The sequence below is a fragment of the Marmota marmota genome, unplaced genomic scaffold (assembly GCF_001458135.2).
Source record: "Marmota marmota marmota unplaced genomic scaffold, marMar, whole genome shotgun sequence".
NCBI lineage: Eukaryota > Metazoa > Chordata > Mammalia > Rodentia > Sciuridae > Marmota > Marmota marmota.
Window position 1 is genome coordinate 3,338,422 of NW_025999960.1, and position 24,947 is coordinate 3,363,368.

Sequence of the window (24,947 nt, forward strand, 5' to 3'; positions counted from 1 at the left end):
TTTTTTTTTTTTTTTTGTACTAGGGATTGAACTCAGGAGCACTCAACCACTGAGCCACATCCCCAGTCCTATTTTGTATTTTATTTAGACACCGGGTCTCGCTGAGTTGCTTAGCTGGCTCTGAACTCATGATCTTCTTGTCTCAGCCTCCTGAGCTGCTGGGATTACAGGCGTGTGCCACCACACCTGTTTTGTTTTGTTTTTTGGTCCTGAGGTTTGAACCCAGGGGCACTTTACCACTGAGCTACACTTCCATCCCTTTTTATTCTGAGACAGGGTTTGGCCAAGTTGCTCAGGTTGGCCTTAAACTTGCAATCCTCAGCTTCTAGTTGGTGATATTTCAGATGTGTGCCACTGTGCCTGACTGGAGCAGACATGTTTTAGAATCCAGATTTTTGTTTTCTTAAATTTAGAAAGATAACACAGTGTGTAGATCATATGTATGAACTACTGAGGACAGTACCCTGGAACGAAATACATTAATATTTTTGCAGTGAACCAACAAATGTTCTACAATAGGGCAAAAAAAAAAATCACATATAAATAGGGCTATTTTAGTTCAGGTTTGGCTTTTCTGTTAAGTAACTTACACAAAGAACATTTGGTTTTCAGAATTTCTTGGATTTGAGAATTAAAGATAAGGACCGTGGACTTGTAATAAATACCTCACAAATTCATGCTGCAAAAATACAGTAAAGCCCTAGGGAGGAAGACTTCAGGGAAGTCTTAATTTTAAAAGGTTAAGGAAAATGATCAGATGCTACTTGTTCACATTATCTTGTCAAACATTTAACAAGCATATACAAAATTTTTCTTGTGTTATTTTATAAATTTCAAATGACTACCTTTAATAGTCTACAATAGGATTTTGGTAGTAAACCATTAGCAGTCCATAATCCTTATTTGATTCATTATAAAAACTAACATTCTAGATGAAACCTTCTTTATATAAATACTTCTAAAAGAAACACCAGGTGACCTGAAGGGTTTGGGTCAGTCATATGAGCACAAAGAGCTGACTTAATTATGTGGCTTGGAAAGACAGACACACACCATCATTTGATGCCCATAAAAAAAGTCAGGCTTAGATAGCTGGTATTCTGTGGAGGTAAGGCGAATGGTAGTCAAAGGACATCAGTCACTTACTACTCTACTTAACTGGGTAGATGTTTGAAGTGTAGTGACAAGGGTCTTTTATTAGATGAGTGGGGGAGTGGATGGAAAGCTGATTTGAAATCCATGAAGTCTGCTTGATAACCCCTAGGTTTAGAAATTATACTCTAGGAAGAACTAACTCTACTTGTGCTCTATCACAGGATTCCATGGCCACTTGACCCATGTACCATCTCTTTACTGTGGGTTCCCTCTGAGAAGAGCAGTATTTGTCTTATCTCATATCTTGCCCACAAAGCACTTAGCCAGTGCTAACTAAATTTATTGTCCAAATTTACTGATGCTACTAAATGTTGTACTCTTCTTCTCTTTACGCCCAACAGAGTCCTAAAACAAAACCAAAAAATGAGAAGCAGGAAGATGGGCAAGTAATTAACCATAAGACAATCAAATCCAGAAAAACTTAGGATCTATTCTGTGGCCATCCATTTCAACCAAGGATTGGGGGCTTTCTTATTTTCATAACTTCAGTACTTAGTACAACATAATGCTGCCTATAGTAGAAGTTTAAAAAGTTTAATCAGTGAAATAAAAGGATAAGAATATATAATTTTGTTAGTATCCATAACTTATGTAGACTTGCTTAGATTTTTGCCCACAAGATTAAAGAATTATTAATTTTTTAGGGAGAGAAAATGGTAACTCCTCAGACAACAAAATATTCACTAAAAAAATCACATTTCTTGGAACATTCACATTAACATTCAGTTAATTACAGGTATGCCCAGGCACATTATAAGAAAACATATCCATTTACTAAGCCATAGTGGTTGTTTATCATGCAGAGAACCAAGTGACTCATTCTAACTATACATAAGTAGACCTTACAGGGTTCAGAGTTCTGTTTAAAAACAAAAATCACATTTTAACATTTACCTCTACTATATTAAAAATGTAAATATTTTAGCAATGATATATTAATGCAGGCTTGTTAAAGCCTTTCAGAGTGGGGAAAGGACTCTTGGAAGCTTCTTCAGCTTTCTGGAAGTAAGTAGAGAATTAAGAAGCTCAGTGTCACCCCCATCAGGAAGATTTATTCTACATGTCACTCCTTAAGTATGCAGAGAACAGAATCTTTCAAAAATAAGAAAACGACTTCATATTCATTTCATTAAAATTGCTTATGTCTTGACCATATTCAAAATATATGGTATGTCTTCTGTAGGAAAAGCTATCATAAAAATAAATGTTTTGTCCATATTTGCTAAGTATTAAAAACTGCTAACAATTTAACTGTGGGTTTTATGGAATTTTATTTCTGCAAAAACAGTTTTAAAAAATAAACTATTATCAGGGTTGTTTTTTTTTAATACTGTTAAATTTCTAAGAGAGTCACTTCCTTAAGGAAAAAAGTCAATGTTGGTAATGCAACTAGCTTCTTCAAACACATACATAGACATAAACTGGGCAAGGTGGCACACACTTGTAATTCCAGCTACTTAAGTGGTTGAGGCAGGATGATCACAAGTTTGAGGTCAGCTTGGGCAACTTATTGAGACCCTGTATCAAAATAAAAAATAAAAAAAGCTGGGGATGTAGCTCAGTGGTGGAGTATTTGCCTAGCATGAATAAGGCTCTGGGTTCAATCCCTAGTACCACCAAAAGAAAACAACAAAAATGCAGAAGAAAAAATACTTATCATTTCTTCTACCAATGCCCTTCAGTGAAAACAAAAAACAAAAACAAACAAACCAAGGAACACACCTGTACCTGAACAAACTGTTTGGGTTTCTTGCTCACTGCAGAGAGGGAGAATGCAAACTTGAGAATATCTTAATAAAGGAAAAAAGTCTATTATAAAATTTGGGATTTAGCTGGATAATTTTTGGGAGCATTTGAGATTTAGCTGGATAATTTTTGGGAGCATCTAAGGAAACAGATTTGCTTTGGATTGGGAGCTGCCAGAAATCAAGGCAGGGGCTGGGGTTGTGGCTCAATGGTAGAGCGCTTGCCTAGCATGCATGAGGCACTGGGTTCAATCCCTGGCATTACATAAAATGAACAGAAATCAAGGCAATTCTATGACTAGGTATCTCAAAAAATCTGATTGATAAGGAGCAAAGACTAAAGTGAGTATAAAGCTATAACTTGGGTTGGAGATGAAGCTCAATGGTAGAGTGCTTGCCTAGCATGAGGCCCTGGGTTTAATATGCAACACACACACACACACACACACAAATTGGTGAGCAAGTAGCATACTAATTTAATGAGGAAGAGGTCTGGTATTTTGTAGGGTACACAGTGGTCTTGCTTGCTATTCTTGTGAGACCGCTTATTCCCTGCAGGAGAACAACGTTGCTTAGTTTTGCATATCACATCAGTTTGTAATAACAGTGAGGCCTATCTGTGAGAGCCAGACCAGTTCCAAGACATCAGGGTCTGATTTTATTTATTTATTTTTCAATTATAAGTCAGACATAGGCGAAAGGCTCTGAGTTTTAGCAGTCAAATTATGTGCCAGTTATCCATTAATTGCCTCTCCACTCCAAATCCACTGCGTACATGCTCTATGAGAACCAGATGGACTCAAGCATTTTCTTTTTCAGTGATCACAATATTAAGCTTTGTAAGGAGAAGGCAATGGAAAGATACTGCTGGGAGAAGGGGCTTTTCTTCCTGGTCCTAGTGGGCAATGTATAGTGTTTTGCTTGTTATTGCTACTGTTGCATGGTTGACCAGTGGTGTGGATATGCAAAGTCATCTAGGGGTACAACGCCCCAACCCCACACCTAGAGTGAGCAGTACCTCAGTGACTGGGCCCAATGGTCACCTTCCCAGGGCCCTCTCAACAGAGATATTGCACATTCAGACCTCCCACTTACAGTGGGGCAAGACAATTGCTGTGGGCCTGCTCATCAGCTGCAGCTCATTTATACCACGGAGGTTTGCTTTCTGCTACCCTGGGGCCTGAGAACCAGCTCTGGCCCAGGTAACCCACTGACTTCCATTCTTTGCAAACACAATTTTGTCAGTAAGAGATAAACAATAGCCTTGGGATATGGGTTCCTCTTTCACCTTATCCTTCTTTGGGCATTCTTTAGAGTTTTCTTTATGTCTTTATAGCTACTCTCCTATATACATTAATAATACTTTATATTACACTCTTTTGTTTAAATTATTGTGTGGTTTCTGTCTCCTTCTTGGACCTAACCTGAAGGGCACAAGGTTTTGAGCAGTCAAACCAAATTCCTAGCACTGTGTCTACTTTTTTTTTTTTTTTTACTGTTGTGGGGAAAATGTTCATCTCTTAGAAAACAAGTTCTTCAAGTAATGGCAACTGGTACCTTGGACTATTTTCTTCCTTTAATTATGGAAAACACTACCATGAGAAGTAAAAATAAATTACCCATTTTCACCCTTTCTACTTAGGCATTAAAATACTGCTGTACTAAATAGCTCAGTAAGACCCTGTCTCTAAATAAAGTACAAAATAGGGCTGGGGATGTGGCTCAGTTGGTCGAGTGCCCCTGAGTTCAAGCCTTGGTAAAAAAAAAAAACCCTACTGTACATGGTTTGCTTTTCCTTCACAATTCTACTCACTAATAGGTATTCTTTCTTCCGGTTCTTTATGCCCTCTGCAAGGTTGGTTGAAACATTAGTTTTTAAGATTGCAATTTCTTAGCAAAAATAAAACCATATTTAAAAATTAAATCAAGAAATAAAAGGTAGAGTTTTCTTCCTTAAGTGTTGTTTCAATTAAAATATTTTAGGGAAGTGTTTTTTTTTTAACCCCATAGATATTCAAAGTGATGGATATATAAAAGAAGCATCAATATGGTATATGAGGCTCTTCATGATTCGTCTCTTGCTTGCCTCGTTTCTCACCAACATCCCATATGTAGTCAAACATCTACTTGTAGTTCATTCACTAAATGTGACATGCTTTCACAGACTCTTGTGCCTCTGCATACTCTTATCTTCTGCCCAGAATGTCCCTTCTTCTTGCACCGCCTGGCTAAGTTCTACCTTTTCCTCAGATCTGTTTCTCTGAAAGCTTTTTCTAAATAATTCTTATCACTAGAAACTTTTCTACATGATTACATATTACCTAATCTTTATTTCCATCAAAGCAATCATTCATCTCACAAAACTATTATAATCCTAATAATCTAAATACACCTTTTCCTTAACATTTTCTCTTTGAAGTAATGATTATGCATACACTATGTTATACAGGCTAGGCCCAAACTTTGAACTTAAGTGATCCTCCCGCTTCAGTCTCTTGAGTAGGTGGGACTAGAGGCATAGAGCTAATGACCTTATAAATTTATCCATCTATATGCCTTCTCCCTATCCTCCTGCAGTACTCGGGAGAGAACTCAGGGCCTCCATTATGCTGGGCAAGCACTCTACCACTGATCTACATCTCTAGTCCTTTTTATTTTGAGATAGTGTCTTGCTAAGTTGCCCAAACTAGCCTTGATCTGATCCCCTCTTGCTCTTGCCTCCCAAGTAACTGAGATTACAAATGTGCACCAAGAGGCCCAATTAATGACATTTTGAATTTTTAGCATTTGATACAGGGTCTATTAGGTGGTAAGTGGCCATTAAATGTGTTGAAGAATTAAAATGTTAACATCTACGGTAAGTAAAATGAAATAACACCTTTTAGACATTTAAAAATTATGTTTGGCTGTTCCATAATAAAACATACTATCACAACTTTGTCAAGCAGTTGTTCTGGTATACACCCCAAGGTAGCAATGGCTTCTGCTGCCTTGCCACTGGTGTCAGCCCCTGCTGTGCTATCTACCAGCAACCAACCTGGAAGATAAGGTTGGCTCCTCAAGGACAGCACAGGGGTCTAGGGTTGGAGCCGTGATGATGCAGGTTGGAAAGCTGGCCAATCAGCACTGCAAGGCTCTGGCATCGGCTACAGGTGATTAGTACCAGCAGGGGGCTATGTCCAAGGGAGTTTATGCACTGCTAAGTACTGCCAAGGGAATTGTGAAGTGTCCAGCACAGCTCTGATGAATTTCCTGGTGAGGCTGGATGGCTGTACATCAATGATCCTGAATACAGTGACTGATTACTACTGAACCATGAGGGTTTGGGGGACTAAGAGCCATGCATAAATTAGCTCATGCACCTAGCTGCAGAGAAATTCACCTCAGATATTGCCAACAATGCCCTATAGCATTATCAAATAAAGGGCCTATGACAGCTCCCAAAGCAAGGGCTGTAAGTATTCTAATCATGGAGGACTTGACAACTGTCCTAAGCAAAAATGGTATGTAAAACCAACAAATTTTACACCTGAACCTAAACTTGCTTGTCCTTGTGTCCCCATGACAATTTTTAAATTTTTATTTATATTTTTAGTTGTAGACAGACACAATATATTTATTTTATTTATCTTTATGTGGTGCTAGGATCAAATCCAGTTCCTTACACATGCCAGGCAAGTGCTTCTATCACTGAGCTACAACCACAGCCCTGTCAATCTGTTTTTGTAATTTTAAAGAACCCTAAAAACAATCAAAAACACTTAACTTTCCTGTTACCAAAATGTTAAAGAAAGAATTAGCTACAGATTAAACACTGGTTAAAACAATACATTAATAAACTGGGTGACAGATGTGGAGAAATCACCCAGAATGCAGCACAGAAACAAAAAGAAAAAAGAGGCTGAAATACAAAGAAGACTGAGCAAGGCAAGACAGGTTGTTATGTTTAATAAGTTTCAAGAAGGCAAAGAAAGAAAGAAAGAAAGAGGATACAAGAAATATGTAGAAAGATGGTTGAGAATTTCCCAAAACTGGTGAAAGACATTAAACCTTGAATCACAAGTAAGTCAAAGAAAGCACAAAATACAGGATACCAAAACCAAAATCAGTTGTCAGAATAAATACAAATTTTAAAATTCTTAGAACAAAATACCAGATATTAAAACTTACAGAATGTAATTGACACAGGAATCAAATGCTTAAGATGCTAATAGCAGAAGGGGAGATTCAAGATGGCAGATTAGAGAAGGCTACATTTCCAGTTGTTCTGTGGCTCAGGATTTAAGCAGCAGGAATACTCCTTTCTCAGTGAGGCGGGTGAAAGAGGGAATTTACAGAAATTCAATATCAGACAGAGATTTTTAGAGACTCAGAAATTAGGGTACATTAAACAAAGGACAAGAATGAGTACACTGAAGCTAAGCCAGTGGTGGCAGCACCACTGGTTTACTACAGAGGGGAGGATAACACAGAGAAACACAAGACAAATTTGACATGGAAAATTCTATCTGAGCGCTGCTGAACCAGAGGCTGCACAATGAGCTGGTGTTTGAAAAGTTCTCTGTGTTTCTCAACTGGCAAGAGGAGAGCTAAGGTGGGGAGCCACCTTAGGGAAGCCAATCTGTAGCTTGCTGCTGTGGGACCCAGCAGACTATAGCAAGTAGTGCTATATTGTCCCATAAGTGCTTATCATGTGGCTAAGGTATACCTATAAGAACATGATGGAAACAGGCACAAAGAAGATTATACCAGGAGAGATCTGAGTCAGAGATACGGAGGGAAGTGTGGTAGCTCACAAGATCAGCTAAAGAGGGTCAGGAAACTGAACAGGCAGGCATGATTACATTCAGGAATTACACTCAGGAAGTGAGCCTAGGAAAGGCACATTCATGGGGAGTGGACTTGTGGAGGTTTTGGCACCCTGCCCTACAACAGAATTCCTGGGAGGACCCTGAGATCCAGACTCCCTAACAGAGCAGATACCACCTAACAATAACCCAAAGTCCTAATTAGAGCTAAACACAAGGATCATAAGTTCAAGGCCAAGGTTGAATTTCCCATTTAGAACTCTGTAGTAGCCCTACCCTGGGAGTGCATCAATCTGGTCTATCTGAACAAAGCTCCAATAGAAAGTACTTCCTATTCCATTCTACTTTATACTGGTGAGAAGGGAAGAGCTATATCAGCTAGCTGTGGTTCCAGGCCACTCCAGCTGCAGCTCAGTGAGCAACACAAAAAGAAATAAGGTTTGCCAACCCCCAGCCCTTGCTCTAAGAGGTACATAGCCCAAAAAGAAATAGAAAGAAAGGCAGTCTGGCATATGCAGTCAATATCCATCATTGTTGACAGTTCTGACTACCTCAGAGGAAAAAATTCTTTTATTTTTCATTTCTTTCTCCTTTTTGGGGGGAAGGTATGGTGGGGGTGTTCTTGCTGTGCTTATTGGTTCATGGATATACCTACATATAAACGTTTGTTTCTGTTTTTTCTCACTTTTAAATATTTGTTGTGTTTCTTTGTTTTGTCTTTTGAGGGTTAGATGTTTCTATTTGTTCATTTTGGTTTTCATAATTGTTGTTTCTTTTTTTCTTCTTTCTTGTCCCTCTAATAGCCAAATCCTCCTTGTCTTTCTCTTTATTGTTTCTTTTACTTTTTTTTCCTCCTTTACAGTCATCACTTGCTACATTTCTACTGCTTTTTCTGTACACATTTTGAATATTCTAAACTTTATGCTACCTTCCTATCATACTTTTCCTCTTAATGAACTATATTTTCACCACCTTTTAGAACTACTTGGTTTATATAATTCCTACTGCCACCATTCATGCTACAGCAGTTATTAGTACTGTGGATGGCACAGTTGATACCTGCTGTTTACTTTAACGCCAGATTTAGTTCATGGCTATTTACTGCTATTGTTGTTGGCAATTGCTGACCTCACAATTCCTGTTTTTGTAGTAATTAGCATTGTATACGTCACAATAAGCACCATTTATTTATTATAAAGCTGTAAATAGTTTACTGCCATTGTTGCTGTTGTTTAGTTCTCCCTGTCCTGTGAGCTGCTAGGAGTTTACTGGAACACAGGGTAGAGACTACTGCTGAGTTACATCCAAAATTCAATCAAGAAACAGTGCACCTTGCTCCATACACGAACTAAACCATTCCCAAACTTCTATGATATTTTAATGCAAAGAACAGAGGAGACAAAAACCCCAAATAAGGAATACAATATGGAGGCAGAAATGTTGAAAAACTATCAAACAGAAATCTTAGAAATGAAAGACACAATAAATCAAGTAAAATGCTCAGGTGAAAGTCTCTAATAGAATAAACCATGCAGAAGACAGAATCTCAGAGCTGGAAGGCACAGTGGCCAGCTCTGAACATTAGATAGTATTAAAGAAAAGAAAATGACTAAATAACCATGAACAGAATATACAAGAACTCTGGAACAACTGTAAGAGAACAAATTTAAGAATCACTGAAATTGAAGAGGGTTGTGAGATGTGGACTAATGTTGTTCTAGGGACAGATGAGGCAAGGCACCGAAGATAGCAGGAAACAGTTTTATTTGGCTGCAGCCAGGTTCAGAGGGCACAGCTTTTGTTGTAATCAATCAATCCCCTGAATCCTGAGTTCAGGTGGTTTCAGAATCTTATACACAGCATGTAAGGGGAGGGGCTCAGAAGTTCACAATCTGCAGAAGTTTACATAAAAGCAGCTTTTTCTTTCACTGTTTTGGGCAAGTTAACCCTTCAAGGCCAACACCTGAGAAGGGGAGAGCTTCTTCTTCCCTTTCTTTCCTCCCTCAGCCAGCTGTTACCATGGAGCCCAAATGGTATCTTATCTTATCTTAGGAATGTAGACATCTCTGTAAAGCCCCAGCTCAAGGCCAGAGGCCTTGTTTGCACATTTCTACAAACTACTATACTGGGGTACATGTTTGTGAAAAACTAGTAAGGGGGTACCCAGCACCTGGAATGCTGATATCTTCCCAGCTAGTGGCCAAGTAAAACAGGGCAACATGAAAATAGGAAGTTTATCTACATTGAACTCTTTTGTAGAGACTCTTTTGCTAACAGTCCCAAAATCAGCCATGGTGAAGATTTCTGGATAAACCCAGTTAAGACTTTTCTGTGGAGAAAGAGGGTACCACTACAATGTCATGGATAACCTCTTCAGGAAAATAATTACAGAATAATTTCCAACCCTTGGGAATGAGATGGACATCTAGACACAGGAATCATTCAGAATCCCAAATAAAACAAGATCAAAAAAGAACTTCTCAGGCTGGGGTTGTGGCTCAGTGGTAGAGCGACTGCCTAGCAAACGTGAAGCACTGGGTTCTATCCTTAGCAAAATAAATAAAATAAAGGTGTTGTATCCACCTACAACTAAAAAAAAAAAAAAAAAAACCTCTCTTTGACACATTTTAAAATGCCTAACATACAGAGCACCAAGGATAGAAATTTAAAAGCCTCAAGAGAAAAATATCAGGTCACATTTAGAGGCAGGTCGATTAGAATTACTTATGATTTCTTATCACAACTTCTAAAATCCAGGAGGGGTTAGAATAATGTGTTCCAAGCCTCGAAAGAAAATAACTGCCAACCAAGATTGCTATAGCTTCCAAGATTGCTGTATTCAATGAAGCTATCCTTCAGAATTTAAAAGGAAATAAAAAACTTCCAAGGTAAGTAGAAACTAAAAGAATTCATGACTACTAGGCAAGCACTAAAGATAATAGTTTAAAAAGCTTGCAAATGGACAAATCTCATCTGAAAAGTAGCTAAGAAAATGAGAAACAGAACCAAATTAAACATTAGAAATAAATCAAAATGGCAGGAATTAATAAACATCTCTCTATAATAACACTGAATGTAAATGATGTCAACTCTTCAATTAAGACACATGCTAGTAGAATGGATTAAACAATACCCAACTATACATTGTTTGCAAGAGACTCGCCTTACAGGCAAATAATCCAGCCACAAGCTGAAAGTAAAAGGTTAGAAATTGATATATAATGCAAATGGAGCCCCCAAACAAGCAGGAGTAGCTACTCTTATATCCAATAAACCATATTTCAGACAAAATTAGTAAGAGACAAAGAAGGTCACTTGATACTTATAAAGGGAACAATAAACAAGAAGATAAAATGATAGTAAATATTTATGCCCAAAACATTGGTATACCTAATTACATAAAACAGACACTACTCAAAGATTCAGACAGATCCTAGTACAATAACACTGGGTGATTTCAACACACCTCTCTCACCAACCGATAGGTCATTCACACATAAACCCGGTAAAGACTCCAAGATCTAAAAAAATTTATAAATGACTTAATAGACACCTATATTCCGTGCAAGAACAGCCAAATTCACTTTCTTCTCAGCTGCTCATGGACCTTTCCCGCAAACACATCATATTTTGAGCCACAAAGTAACTCTTAGCAAATTTTTAAAAATGATAAAATTCCTTTCATTTTATTTGATCATAACAGAATGAAATTAGAAATTAACTACAACAAATTACAGAAACTATATAAAACATGGAACTGACCAACACAATTTCAAATAATGAATGGGTGATAGAAGAAATCAGGGGAGAAATTAAAAAAAATTATTAGATTCAAATGAGAATAGTGATACAACATATCTGAACCTCTGGAACACTATAAAGGTAATTATAAGAGGAAAGGTTTTTCTTGTTTTTTTTTTTTAATAGCTATTAGTGCCTATGTAAGAAAATCAAAAAGATCCCAAACAAACAACCTAATGATAAATCAAGGCCCTGTGGGAGGAGGGGTGAACAAACAAATTCTAAAACCAGTAGAAAGAAGGAAATAATTAAAATCAGAGCCCAAAATCAATGAATTTAAAAAATATAAAAGATCAATTAAACAATTGACTGAAAAGATCAGTAAAGTAAAAGTAAGAAAAACTCTTTTTTATGTTTTTTTTTTAATTTTAATTTTTTATGACAGATAAGTTCTTAGCCAAACTCACTAAGAGAAAGAGAGAGAAGACACAAATTAATAAAATTAGAGATGAAAAAAGAGAAATCACCAGACAGCACAGAAATCCAGAGGATCATTAGGGACTGTTTTGAAAACTTATACTGCAAAAAAATCAGAAAACTCTGAAGAAACAGATATATTTCTAGACATATATGACTTGCCAAAATTGAATCAAGAGGATACAGAAAACCTAAACAGATCACTAACAATCAATGAGATAGAAGCAGTAATAAGAAGTCTCCCTATAAAGAAAAGCCCAGGATCAGATGGATTCTTAAGTGAATTCTACCAGACCTTTAAAGAAGAACTAATGCCAAAGCTCCACAAGTTATTTCATGAAATAGAAAGGGAAGGAACACTTCTATGAAGCCAGTATCATCCTGATACCAAAACCAGATGACAGATAAAGGAAAAAAAAAAAACTACAGATCAATATTCCTGATGAGCTTAGATGTAAAAATCATTAATAAAATATTAGCAAATCAAATTCAACAAAATATTAATAAGACTGTACATCATGGCCAAGTTGGTTTCATTCCAGGGATGCAAGTATAGTTTAATATGCAAATCAATAAATGCAATTCACCACAGAAATTAAGGATAAAAATCACATAGTCATCTCAATAGATGCCTTCAACAAAAATCAGCATCCATTTGTGACAAAAATACTTAAGAAACTAGGGATAGAAAGAACTTACCTCAACATTATAAAGACTATATATGATAAACCCCAAAGCCAACAGAATGGGTAAAAACTGAAGGGATTTCCTTTAAAATCTGGAACAAGACAAGGGTGTCCATTCTAATTACTCAAAAAATTCCAGCCAGCACAATTAGACAAGAGAAGGAAATAGAAGGGATATAAATAGAAAGAAAGAAGTAAAATTATCCCTGTTTGCAGATGATATGATCCTATATTTAGAAGACCCAAAAAGTTCCACCAGAAGACTGCTGGAACTAATAAAAAATTTTTAGCAAAGTAGCAGGTTATAAAATCAACATACAAAAATCAATAGCTTTCCTGTATACCAATAATGAATATGTTGAAAAAGAAATAAAAATAATCCCATTTACAATAGCCATAACAAACAAAACACTTAGGAATAAATCTAACCAAGGAGGTAAAAGACCTCTACAATGAAAAACTATAGAAACTGAAAAAGGAACTTGAGGAAGACAAGAGATGGAAGATCTCCCATGTTCATAGACAAAACAGAATCAATACTGTTAAAATGGCCATATTACAAAAGTAATACACAGATTCAATGCAATGTGCATCAAAATACCAATGACATTATTCATAGAACTAGAAAAAACAGTTCTAAAATTCATTTGGAAGGATAAAAGACCCAGAATAGCTACAGCAATTCTAAGCCAAAAAAGCAATGTTGTAGGCTTCACAATATTTGTCTTCAAATTATACTACAGAGCTATAGTAATAAAAAATGTAGGGTCAACACTTCAAAATACAGGCACGGCAATGAGTTCCTCAATAGAACTCCTATAGCTAAGGAAATAATACCAAGAATTAATAAATGGGATGGCATAAAATTAAAAATATTCTGTACAACAAAGGAAACAGTTAGGAATATGAAGAGAGCTGGGATTGTGGTGGGAAGTGGTGGAGCACTTGCCTACCTAGCATATGTGAGGCACTGGGTTCGATTATCAGCACCCCATATAAATAAATAAAGGTCCATCAATAACTAAAAAAAATTTTTTTTTAAAAAAAGAATATGAAGAAAGAACTACAAAACGAAATTCTTTACTAGCTCTCTTCTGACAAAGTTTTAATAATCAGAATATGTAAGAACTGGAAAAAAATTCCACCAAAACCCCTCACAAATAACCCAATTCATAAATGGGCAAATGAATGCAACAGACACCCCCAAAAGAATAAATACAAATGGCCAACAAATATATGAAAAACATTTAACATCATTAGCAGTTAGGAAACGTACATCAAAACCATACTGAGATTTTAACTCACTCTAGTTAGAATGGCAGCCATCAAGAATACAAACAATAATAAATGCTAGAGAGGATGTAGGGGAAAAGGATCATTATTGGTGGGACTGTACATTAGTACAAGCACCAAGGAAATCAGCATGGAAATCAAAACAGTAGCAATGGAGCCACCATATGACCCAACTATATCACTCTTTGGCATTATTTATTTATTTAAGCTGTGGATTGGGCCTTTATTTATTTGTATGCGGTGCAGAGAATCAAACCCAGGACCTCACACATGCTAGGCAAGCACTCAACCACTGAGCCACAACCCCAGCCCAACTCTTTGGTATTTATTCTAAAGAATTAGTCATCATACGACAGTGATACCTGCATATCCATATTTACAGCAGCATAATGCACAATAACTGAACTATGGAACCAATTTAGGTGTCCATCAATGTATGAATGGACAAAGAAAATGTGATAAATATACACAATGAAATTTTATTTGGCTATAATAAAATTAAGTCATTTGCAGGAAAATGGATGGATCTTAAGGGCATTATGTTAAGTGAAATAAGCCAAACTGAGAAAGTCAAGGGTCATACGTGAAAAGTAGAGAGTAAAAAGGAAAAGAAAGGTGAGGGGCGGGATCTCATGAAAATCAAAGGAAGACTAATAAGAGTAGAGAAAAGGGACCAGTGGAAGAGAGGAGAGGAGAGAAAGAGGAAATCCTGAGGAACTACACTGACTATTGTATTATAAATTGTATTGTATTGACTAAATAAATTGTAATATTGTAAGCATGTATGAATTTGTTACAATGAATCCCACTGTTATGTATCCTTACAACACACCAATAAAAAATGGAAAAAGTAAGCTCATAGTGGTGAGGGGATGAAAAAGGTGTTTAATGAGTCCAAAGGAAGTAGAAGGGAGAATAAAAATAAAACCAGAAATTAGTAAAACAGAAAAAAAAATGATACAATATGGAGTGCCAATGAATATAAAGGCTGTTTCTTTGAAAAGAATAATCAAATTGACACATTTTGGGTAAAAATAATTGGGGAAAAAGTAGGCACACATAAATAGTATTAGGAATGGAAAGAGGGACAGATATAGCAATGATTGAGAAAATAAGGAGGGCTGGAGTTTGTGGCTCAGTGATAAGAGCACTTGACTAGCATGTGTGAGGCCCTGGATTCGATTCTCAGCACCAAATACAAATAAATGAATCCAATAAAGTCCATCAACATCTAAAAATAAATAAATAAATAAATAAATAAATAAATAAATAAATGAAAATAAGTAAACATATTAAGACTTTATGCTAGTTGGTTGAAAGCTTAAGAAAAATATTCTAAGAAAAGACAACTGAGCAAAACTTTACTGAAGAAGAAATAAGTCTAGAAATATATAGTCCTTCTAGAAATGAGGACTATAGGTAATAAAACTATACTACATTTGGGATTCATACTAGATAAGTAAATTTTAGCTGCTCCTGCCCCTCACTCCCCACACACAAATGAGTAACTATGAGAGATGATGCATATGTTAATTTGCTTCCTTATAATATCCTTTTTACTATTTATCTGTACTCCATATATTATGTGTATACCTTAAATATACACAAAATTAACTTTTACAAATAAGAAATAGGGGGGCTTCCAGGCTAGTAAACATATTGAGGTGAGGTAACATACTTGAAGAAGCCATTGAATCTCTACCCTAACCCCTATACTTTCTCCTGTGCATCACTTCAATTTGGCTATTCTTGAGTTGTATTCTTCATAGCAAAACAGTTAACTTTGTATTTGTGAGTGAAGTGTTTTCTTGAGTTCTGGGAATCATTCTAGAAAGTTATCCAATCTAGGTGGCAGAAATTCCTAAATTTGTAGTCAGCTGGAAAGAAATGTGAGTCCAGGCACTCCGTTTGGGGCTAGAATCAGAAGTGAGGGAAATCTTGTAGGACTAACTCTTAAACTTGTGGAGTTTGAAATTATCTCTCAGTAGTGTTAGAACTGAACTGGGTTGTTGAGTACCCAGATAGCATCAGAACTCGTGGGTGTCAGGGAGGAAAAAACCTCTCATTTGGTTTCAGAAAACACTTCTTCATTTGGTGTTATAAAACATGCAATTTCTAGCATGATCCAGACTCTTAGAAACATATGGTTTAGGAAGAGGAATAAAAGGAGGGGAACCTTTGATTTCTAGGTAGGCATATGGTTACCTACATAGAAATCACAAATGTGCTAGGATCAATGACCAAACAAAAATTTACATTCAGAATTTAGACATGTGTCTGACTCCTATGGAGTTGATCCACTGGATAGTTAAGGAAACATAAGCCAGTAAGAAAAAAGTGAAACACAAAATTCCTTGGTTATGTTGTATGTAAGAACTAAAATGAAATCAAGATCTTGACAATGGATGAACTTCAAATTTCAAGTCAGTCTGATAATGACCATTAGCTCCAAAGCTACTTTTGAATGGAAGAATAATATAGAAACAACAGAGTACCTCTAAGACTTCTGATCACCAAAAAGGTGGTCTGCTAAGGGAAGGGCAAAATAAGAAACTACTGCTGGGCATGGTGGTGCACACCTGCAATCCCAGTGGCTCAAGAGCCTGAGGCAGGAGGATCTTGAGTTCAAAGCCAGCATCAGCAAAAGCAAGGCATTAAGCAACTCAGTGAGACTCTGTCTCCTAATAAAATACAAAATAGAGCTGGGGATGTGGCTCAGTGGTCAAGTGCTCCTGAGTTCAATCCCTGGTACCAAAACAAACAAACAAACAAACAAAACACAGAATGAAAGAAAAGAAACTACTGAAACCAGGGGATACAGTGTGAATCAAGTTTTCTCTCATTTTGTGTATCACTATCACCAGTTTCCTGAAGAACTTTTATAATAGTGACTAATTTAGGGACAGTATCTTTGTTTTTAAGAGCTATAGACAGGAAGAACATACTTGGACTTGCATAGTTGACATAAGACTCACAGGCTCACTATAGAACAATCACACATGGGGATTTATGATCCAGATACCCAAGTTATTCTTGAGGGAACCGCCAGGCTCACAGACTGGATAAAAGTCACTATGAGTTCTGAGGGGAGACTGCTTGACTTCTCTTGTAAATGCCAAGTGGAATACCTCAGATGAAGCATTTGATAGGTTTTATATGACAGCCCTGTGAGATTGGCTTTATAATAATCAGAATAGCTGCCCACAGAATATGTCCATTATCCAGGTCAAATGCTGCAATTAAGGAAGTTCCTATTAATGGGCACCTCAAGTAATATTACTGTTGCAAAACTGAATTGTCTGAAAAGCCTTATTCAATTTGCTGTGGAAGGCTTTACTCAGAACAGTTCTAAAGTGAAATGGAAATAGTTTATTCTGGATCTTATTACATGGGGAATGCAAGGATATTCCCACGAAGGAGGGGGCCTCTTTTCCCCTAGGGATAAACTAGAACTGTGAGAGACACTGCCAGGTTCTACAGTCACTTGAATGGTACCCTATAAACACCACTTGACTAACCAAAAGGAGCTGCTTGATTTATGGATGATAATTCCAAGGTGAACGGACAACATCCTGTTTGGAAGGCCATCACTCCAAACAAATCAGCTTAGTGGGCTGACTTGCATACTGTTTTTTCAGCAGTGATGAGAGAGTTGACAATGGTAAAAGTTCCTGTGTCTAGGTTTTTACCCACTCATGGGCAGGAGCCAATGACCTGGTCATACGGTCAGGTAGATGGGCAATGGAAAATTGGACTATTAAAGGGAGGCCTATGTGGGGTAGTCCCATATGCCTATTTCAACTGACCCAAATAAAGTCTTCCTTACTGTTTAAAAAGTATCACGAATAATTTTTAATAAGATTACATTCATCACAAAAAATGGTGTTAAAATATTGGCTGGTCAAATCGTACTACTTTTAGAATCCAGGTCACGGAAACTTACTCTCTGCCATCAAAGTATCAGAATTGCTTTTATGATTTATAAATTCTACAACCAATAAGATATGATGTCCACTTGAGCATGACTAGCAATTTGGGATTAGCAGCCTCACAATTTCTTCAAGAAAACTGAAACTAGCTTCCACTTTCTGACAAGGTTTTTAATTCACACACAATTTACAAAAGTGAGGGGAAATTTAGGGGCAGAGGGAGTAAAGCATAACAAACACACACAGGCATGCAGTGTGGAACTGTTAACTTCCTTTGTGAAGAGCCAAAGGAGGTAGGCAAGGCCCCTAAATATTCCTAAGGCTTTAATTATAAGTATTGGAAGTCAGACCACTAGTCAGGCATGATGGTGCTCATCTGTAATCCCAGTGGCCTGGGAGACTGAGGCAGGAAGATCAAAAGTTGGAAGCTAGCCTCAGCAAATTAGTGAGATCCTGTCTCAAAATAAAAAGGTCTGTGGATGTAGCTCAGTAGTAGTGCCCCTGGGTTCAATCTCCAGTTAAAAAATAAAGGAGAAAGAAAGTTACACAATGATGTTTTAAATTCCCCATATTTCATTCTTCCACTATTCTTTGAAAAGAGAATCATACTCTGTTCTTTCCACTGTCCTAGCTCCACATATTTCCAGGCTATAGAAGAAAGTGCTGTTTTTTGGGGTTTTTTTGCACTGTGGATTGAACCCAGAAGCCCTTAACCACTGAGCCGCATCCCCAGCTCTTTTTTATATTTTATTTAGAGACAGGGTCTCACTGAGATGCTTAGGGCCTTACTAAGTTGCTGAGGCTGGCTTTGAACTCACGATCCTCCTGCCTCAGCCTCCTGAGCCATTGGGATTATAGACATGCACCACAGAGCCCGGCAAAAGTGCTTTTTTTTTTTTAAATTTGGGGTTCCAGGAAAGAGCCTTCTCCGCCTGGATGAATTCTCTACTTAAAATTTCTAGCTTATTACCACTGCAAAGTGACTATGATATACACACTCTCTAAATAACAGATTGAATCTGTTTAAATAGGCTGTAGACCAGAATTTCAAATCAGTTTAGAGTGACATTTTCATCACTGAAAACCATCTACTCTGATACACTTTGGGTTTTCATGGTAATTGTTCAGTACTTGAAATGTTTTTTTTTTAAATTTTATGGCATAGATTTATCAGTGAATAAGAAATGAAGTATAAAATGTTCTTTAATCCCCTTACACAGAGTCAGGAAGAGTGAAAGAAGGGACCAGAGCACAAATCAACATAATGATTCTTTCATCTCATGTATTTAAATGGAATGTCTTTCTCTAATGGGAGAGAGATTGTCAATGTTAAAATTTGCTTTTACACATAGCTTTCATTTCATATTTTGCAAGTATTTAGCACAACACCTTTATAACCGAGCCAAAAAATGAGTTCATAATTTAAATATAAATATTGATAACAGGTAAAGAAAGGCTAAATGCAGTGCACAATACAATTAATGTGGTGGTTAAGTACTTGGACAAAAACTGATCCAAGCCCAATTCTTGGTGCCACCGCATTGCTTATTTGCTATATGATCTTAAACAGATTACTTAACTTTCCTGAGACTCAATTTCCTCATTAACAAAACATGGATTACAGCACTATTTAATTGTAAGAGGATTAAATGTAGGGGAAAACCCCCATATGTACATGCATTTTTTTAGCACAATTCCTGATATCAAGTGATTTTAGTTAATCATTGTATCTGCACCCCACCCCTGCCTTTACTGTATGCACATAGGGGAAAAAATATAGTTCTAAGAGCTGAACGTGATGGTGCATACTTAAATTCTCAGGTACTCGGGAAGCTGAGATGGGGGGATCACAAGTTCGAGACTAGCCTGGGCAACTTAGCAAGATCCCATCTCACACATACACACACACAAAAATCTAGTTCTATTATTTCAGGATTCAGTCTCTTATATTCTCAGCAAAAGACCAGACCAAATTACCAAAAACTACTCAGAGAATAAAAACATGCCCATAAATACTCATTCTTCTTCATTTACAACTAAAATCAATTGGTAGTATTAATCAACTAAAACTTCAACAGATTCCTTAAAACAAATGGGACAAGCAAATCAGAGTAGAAAGATGGAGGCTCAGTTCAGATAAGCAAGTGAAAAATAAACTGCTGTTTAACAAAGGAAGTATCATAATGGCAAATTTTCTTAAAAAAAAAAAAAAAAAGCACAGTACACAGGATAAAAGAACATTTATTAGTATTTTTCCACTCCTTGGTGGTGAGGACATCACATCACATCACCCAAGGCTTCACATATGCTAGCCAAGCACTCTTATCACTGAGTTATACTCCCAGCCCATTTATTAGGCTCTTTAGTTGTAGATGGACACAATACCTTTACTTTAATTAATTTTATGTGGTGCTGAGGCTCGAACCCAGTGCCTCACACACACTGAGCTACAACCCCAGCCCTGTCAGGCTCTTAATCCTGGAACAAAAGCCTTTTGACTCTATGTATGCTGCTAGGGATCAAATCCAGAGCCTTGAACATACCAGGCAAGTGCTCTACCCTTAGCAAGACCCCAGATCAAACAAATGTCTTGACTATGTAATTTTTTAAAAGCTGTAGTTTAAATTAAGTAATATGTTGGACCTCCACAACTTAAGATAAGCATAATTTACAGAAGATTACATTAAACTAATAATAACTACAGTAATATCAGCTTCTCTTCCATTTAGTGCCACTTTATACTCCATGCGCTTTGTACAGGTTTTCTTATTTAACCTTCACAATAAATCAGTGGGACAGGGTGGGGACTGTTATCCTCATAAAAATAAGGGTACTGACACTTAGGAAAATTAACTAACTTGCCCATCATTATAGTTACTAAAGGATAGGGCAGAATTTGAACCCAGGATTGTTATGACTTCTAAAACCAATATAGGTTGGGCATTCCTAATTCAAAAATCTAAAAATTGAAATACTCCAAAATATGAATACTACATGATGTGACTCTTCAACTCTACCTTCTTCAGGGAAAAATGTTAGGAAGAGGAATTTACTTAAAGTTAAAATTTTCAGTTCCTAGTAGGTGATTTAGAAGTAATGATGAGCACTAAAAAAGTGAGAGCAAGAAGAAAGAAAATAAATTTAGACTGGCTATCAGAGAAGAACTTCCTGTCAACAAAAACTGAGACACTAGAACATATTATCAAAGAACATTACGTAGGATAAACTGGAAGAAAACACAACCTCATGAAGGGTTGTCAACACACAAATAGTGTCAACATACACACAAGATGGGAAAGTACAAATATAGCTAACTTGGCTCAGCCTCACTTATAATTTAAAATAGAAAAATTAAAAAAGAAAAGTGGTAAAATAAGCCTGACAGCAGCAGTCAGGAGATTGCACTAGAATTCTGCCAGCCTAAATACAAGTTAGCAAAATGCTAACCCAAATATTTATGCCACATTTTTCAAAGGATCCATCAAGGTACAGGTACTATTTTATAATTTTCTTCAATTCACTACCCCTTAAGACATGACATCTCTATTTCTTCTGTAAATTCATATTCAGATGGGAACTGGTATCCTTGTCTAAGCTCAACATTAGTAAATGTTAATGTACTGGAAAAATAAAACCCAGTTTGTTAGTTTTCAAGTGTGTAGGGAAATTTATGAATAAAAGATATCACAATGATAACAAACACACACACACCCTCTGGCAGAACTATTAGTTAAACTGGGAAAGTCTTGTCTGTTTCATGCCTGTACAACTTCTCTTCTTCTCTCAAGTGAAATGTTCCCACAGGCAAAGTTCCAAAGTTGACTGCTTCAAGACACTTCAGAGTCATCAATTTCATTTATTCCTTTCCAATGTCAGCTGAATTTTCATCTGAACCTTTACTGATTTGTGAAAAATGGGAAGTCTATATATCCCTCCTCATAGTAACTGGTTTTCTTCATTTTCATGAAAAGAATGAATGTTTCTTTAATGAGGATTATATATTATCAGGAAAAAAGGGCTATTTCCATTAAAAATTAAATATGTCCAAACTGGTCTAGGTAATATTATTGTACTCTTTCCTGTTTTTCTCTATAGCACTGCCAACTCAAAGAGAAACAACATGTAGTTATTGGTTCCATCCATACCAGTTCCTTTTACACAAAACAGAAAAAACTCCTGACCATTAATTACATGGTTCTAGCAATATAGCTAAAGGAAATCCAGTATTTGAGGATGTAAATACTTGTTTTGGGAAAATAACACCTACCTTGTGAGTAGAGAAGGATCTGCATTTCTAAAAGAACACAGGTAAATACCTGCACCAGGTTCTCTAATCCCAGGAGCTCAAAAGCCTCATGAAGAGGGTAGTCAGAGAGGGGGAGTTCATTGGTCCCAGGCCTCTGGCAGATGACAGGTTCATAAACACCATAAAACTTCAGTGATCTCCCTGGAGGTGGAAGAGGTACTTCATAAAGAATATTATGGATGTAGCTCTCAAGCGGCAAGGGTGGTGGCTGCTGTGAGGTAACTGCCCTGTAAAGTTGGATGAGGAATTTCTTGCAGGCCTGCATAAAAGGTAGTGGTGTGATCAAGCATATACTTTTTGAAACATACAGGGTATCTCTGTTGATATCATAGGAGTTGTATCGCTGGAGTTTCAAAAGGGAAGTTGTATCGCCCTCATCAATGCTGCTTGCCAGTGAGTCCATGCTGCATGAGGATGAAGCATAAACACTGCTGTATTGCTCAGCGTTGTGCATCTGGTAGAGTGTCTGCATTGCTGTGCAGATTTGCTTACTTGTAACTTCTTCATAAAAAGTGAGAACAAAACCGTAGGTGCGAGAACCATCTTCCCGGGTAATTATAAATGAGTGAAACTGAGGGTCTTTACTTTCAGTTTGGGTTCTGAATGATAGCCCTTTAGGCATGCATAACTGTAGAGGAAATGGGGAGAAAGCATCAGAATACAGCATACAAACAACTTCAAACCTGAAAAAAAGATGTTTGGCTTTTTTTTTTTAACATTACAGAATTCAAAAGGACAGGTTTTTAATCTAGCTTTAACTTTAGCAATAGCCTTATATTAGAAATACATTGTAAGCTCACTTACATGTAGATAAAGGTATTTTTAAAAGGAATATATACATGCATATATCAGAAAAATAATCACTGTGTGGGTACTACAAGGAGGGGGTTTTATTAAGATTGAGAAGATCTTTTGGTCCCAGAAACCTCTAACCAAGCTTGTAACCTTGAACAAGTCATGTAACTTCTCTGAACCTCAGTTACTTTTACAGTTGCTACATCAATAAACTGAAGATGGAGTATGTAAAACACTTTACAAATATTTAAGTACCATTTTTTGTGGCAATATGATGCTTCAAAGGAAAAGGGAAAAAAGTGAAGGCTCATTTGATAATGGGAAAAAAGTTTAAAAAAACAACAGTACCATCTTTGCTTTTTTTGAACAACATGATACTTTTTTAAAAAAAAACTGAGCCACAATCCCAGCCCAATATGATATTTTATCTTAGAAAAAAATAAACAGAAAATGAAAACATTTTGATACTGACACAGAAGGGAAGAAACAAGACATTTTTGATTATTTGAAGTAGAGATTGACGTTCTAGGTCTTAGGAACTAGCAAAATTAACTCAAACTTGGGAACAAAATTACCCAAGAACCTAAAGATTCTAAATTTAGCATCTCATGCATTTTGATGCTTAAAAGGCATGAGATATTAAATTCTTTAAAATATTTCTATACTTGTTTTTTTTTTTTTTAATATTTATTTTTTAGTATTTGGCGGACACAACATCTTTGTTTGTATGTGGTGTTGAGGATCGAACCCGGGCCGCACGCATGCCAGGCGAGCGTGCTACCGCTTGAGCCACATCCCCAGCCCTAAAATATTTCAAATAAATTACAGAAAATTAGAAATATACTAAAGAAATAAGAACTTGTAATTCAATCATATTCAAAAATAATCTTATTTGTTTTATGTATTTCTTTCTACTTTTGTATTGCAATATACTTTCTGCATTGAGATAATTTTATCATACATTATTACATTTTTCTATTTTCCCTCCAATTTAATAAACAATGTGGTGCAAAATCTAGACATTCTCCCAAATTCCTGCATTACCAAGAAAGCACAATTCACCTTAAAAGTTATACATCCTTCATATTGTCAGTGTTTATTAAGTGCCTTTAGAAACTAGACCCCGTGCTGACCTACAATGGTGAGAAACACATGGTCCCTGCTTCTAGGGAGGTCCCAGCCCATAGTATGAAAGATGAATGTAAAAAAAAAAAAAGAAAATCATAAATCACGAAGTATGCAAAGTGCAAAGATAAGATAAATGCAGGTTGATTTAGAAAAAGATAGCAGGAAAGCATATTAGGAAAAAAAAGAAAGCTATCACATAAAAATGAAGTCCAAATTGAAACCTGAGGATGGGTATAATAGGTGCTGGTCAGATGAATATGATTCTAAGCAAAGGAACAATAGGTGAAAAGCCAAGAAGGAAGAACAAATGGATTCGAGGAAGTGAAACCAGGTCAGTGTGGGTGGAGCACAGAATGCAAGGTGGGGGGATGTGATAAGAAAGCAAGAGAAATAATTAGGGGCCTTCCTGGAGGGCCTTGGTGACCCCTATTAGAAATTTGAAGACAATGGTAGCCTTTGAAGGATTTTTAGCAGGAGGAGCCTAGAATGTGATAAATCTGAGAATATCCATCTCCCAGCACGGAAAAGCAATGGTTTTCAAAGGGGTCCAAGAAGGAAAGGACAATGCTTCAGTGTCTAGGAGGTAGTGAGAGGTCAGAGGAGAAACAGGGAACAGCTTCCCTCCCTTCCTCAGGCACATTCCATTTGAATTTGTTTTGTAGAGTTTCGTATTAAAATTTCTGGGTTACCACTGCTTAAAAAAAGCACAAAATCTTAATGGACAGGATTAATAAAACAAATTTTCACTAAGCATGAAGATGGGTGGGTGTACTGACTGCTCCTCATAACCACTTGAAATCATGGGCCAGCCTTTTTTCCTAAAACTTCTAGGCTCTGAAGCCAAGTCATCAATTTATATCACCACATCTTGGTTTTCTTTTCTT

General features: G+C 36.7%; 1 protein-coding gene across 1 annotated transcript in view; it reads right to left on the reverse strand.

The window, feature by feature from the left end:
- Dennd5b (DENN domain containing 5B) overlaps positions 1-24,947 on the reverse strand; it is a 115,250-nt gene that overhangs the window by 75,972 nt on the left and 14,331 nt on the right. The window contains exon 4 of the mRNA XM_048802439.1: positions 22,102-22,768. Coding sequence (XP_048658396.1) covers positions 22,102-22,768 — 667 coding nt within the window. The remainder of the gene's footprint in view (positions 1-22,101; positions 22,769-24,947) is intronic.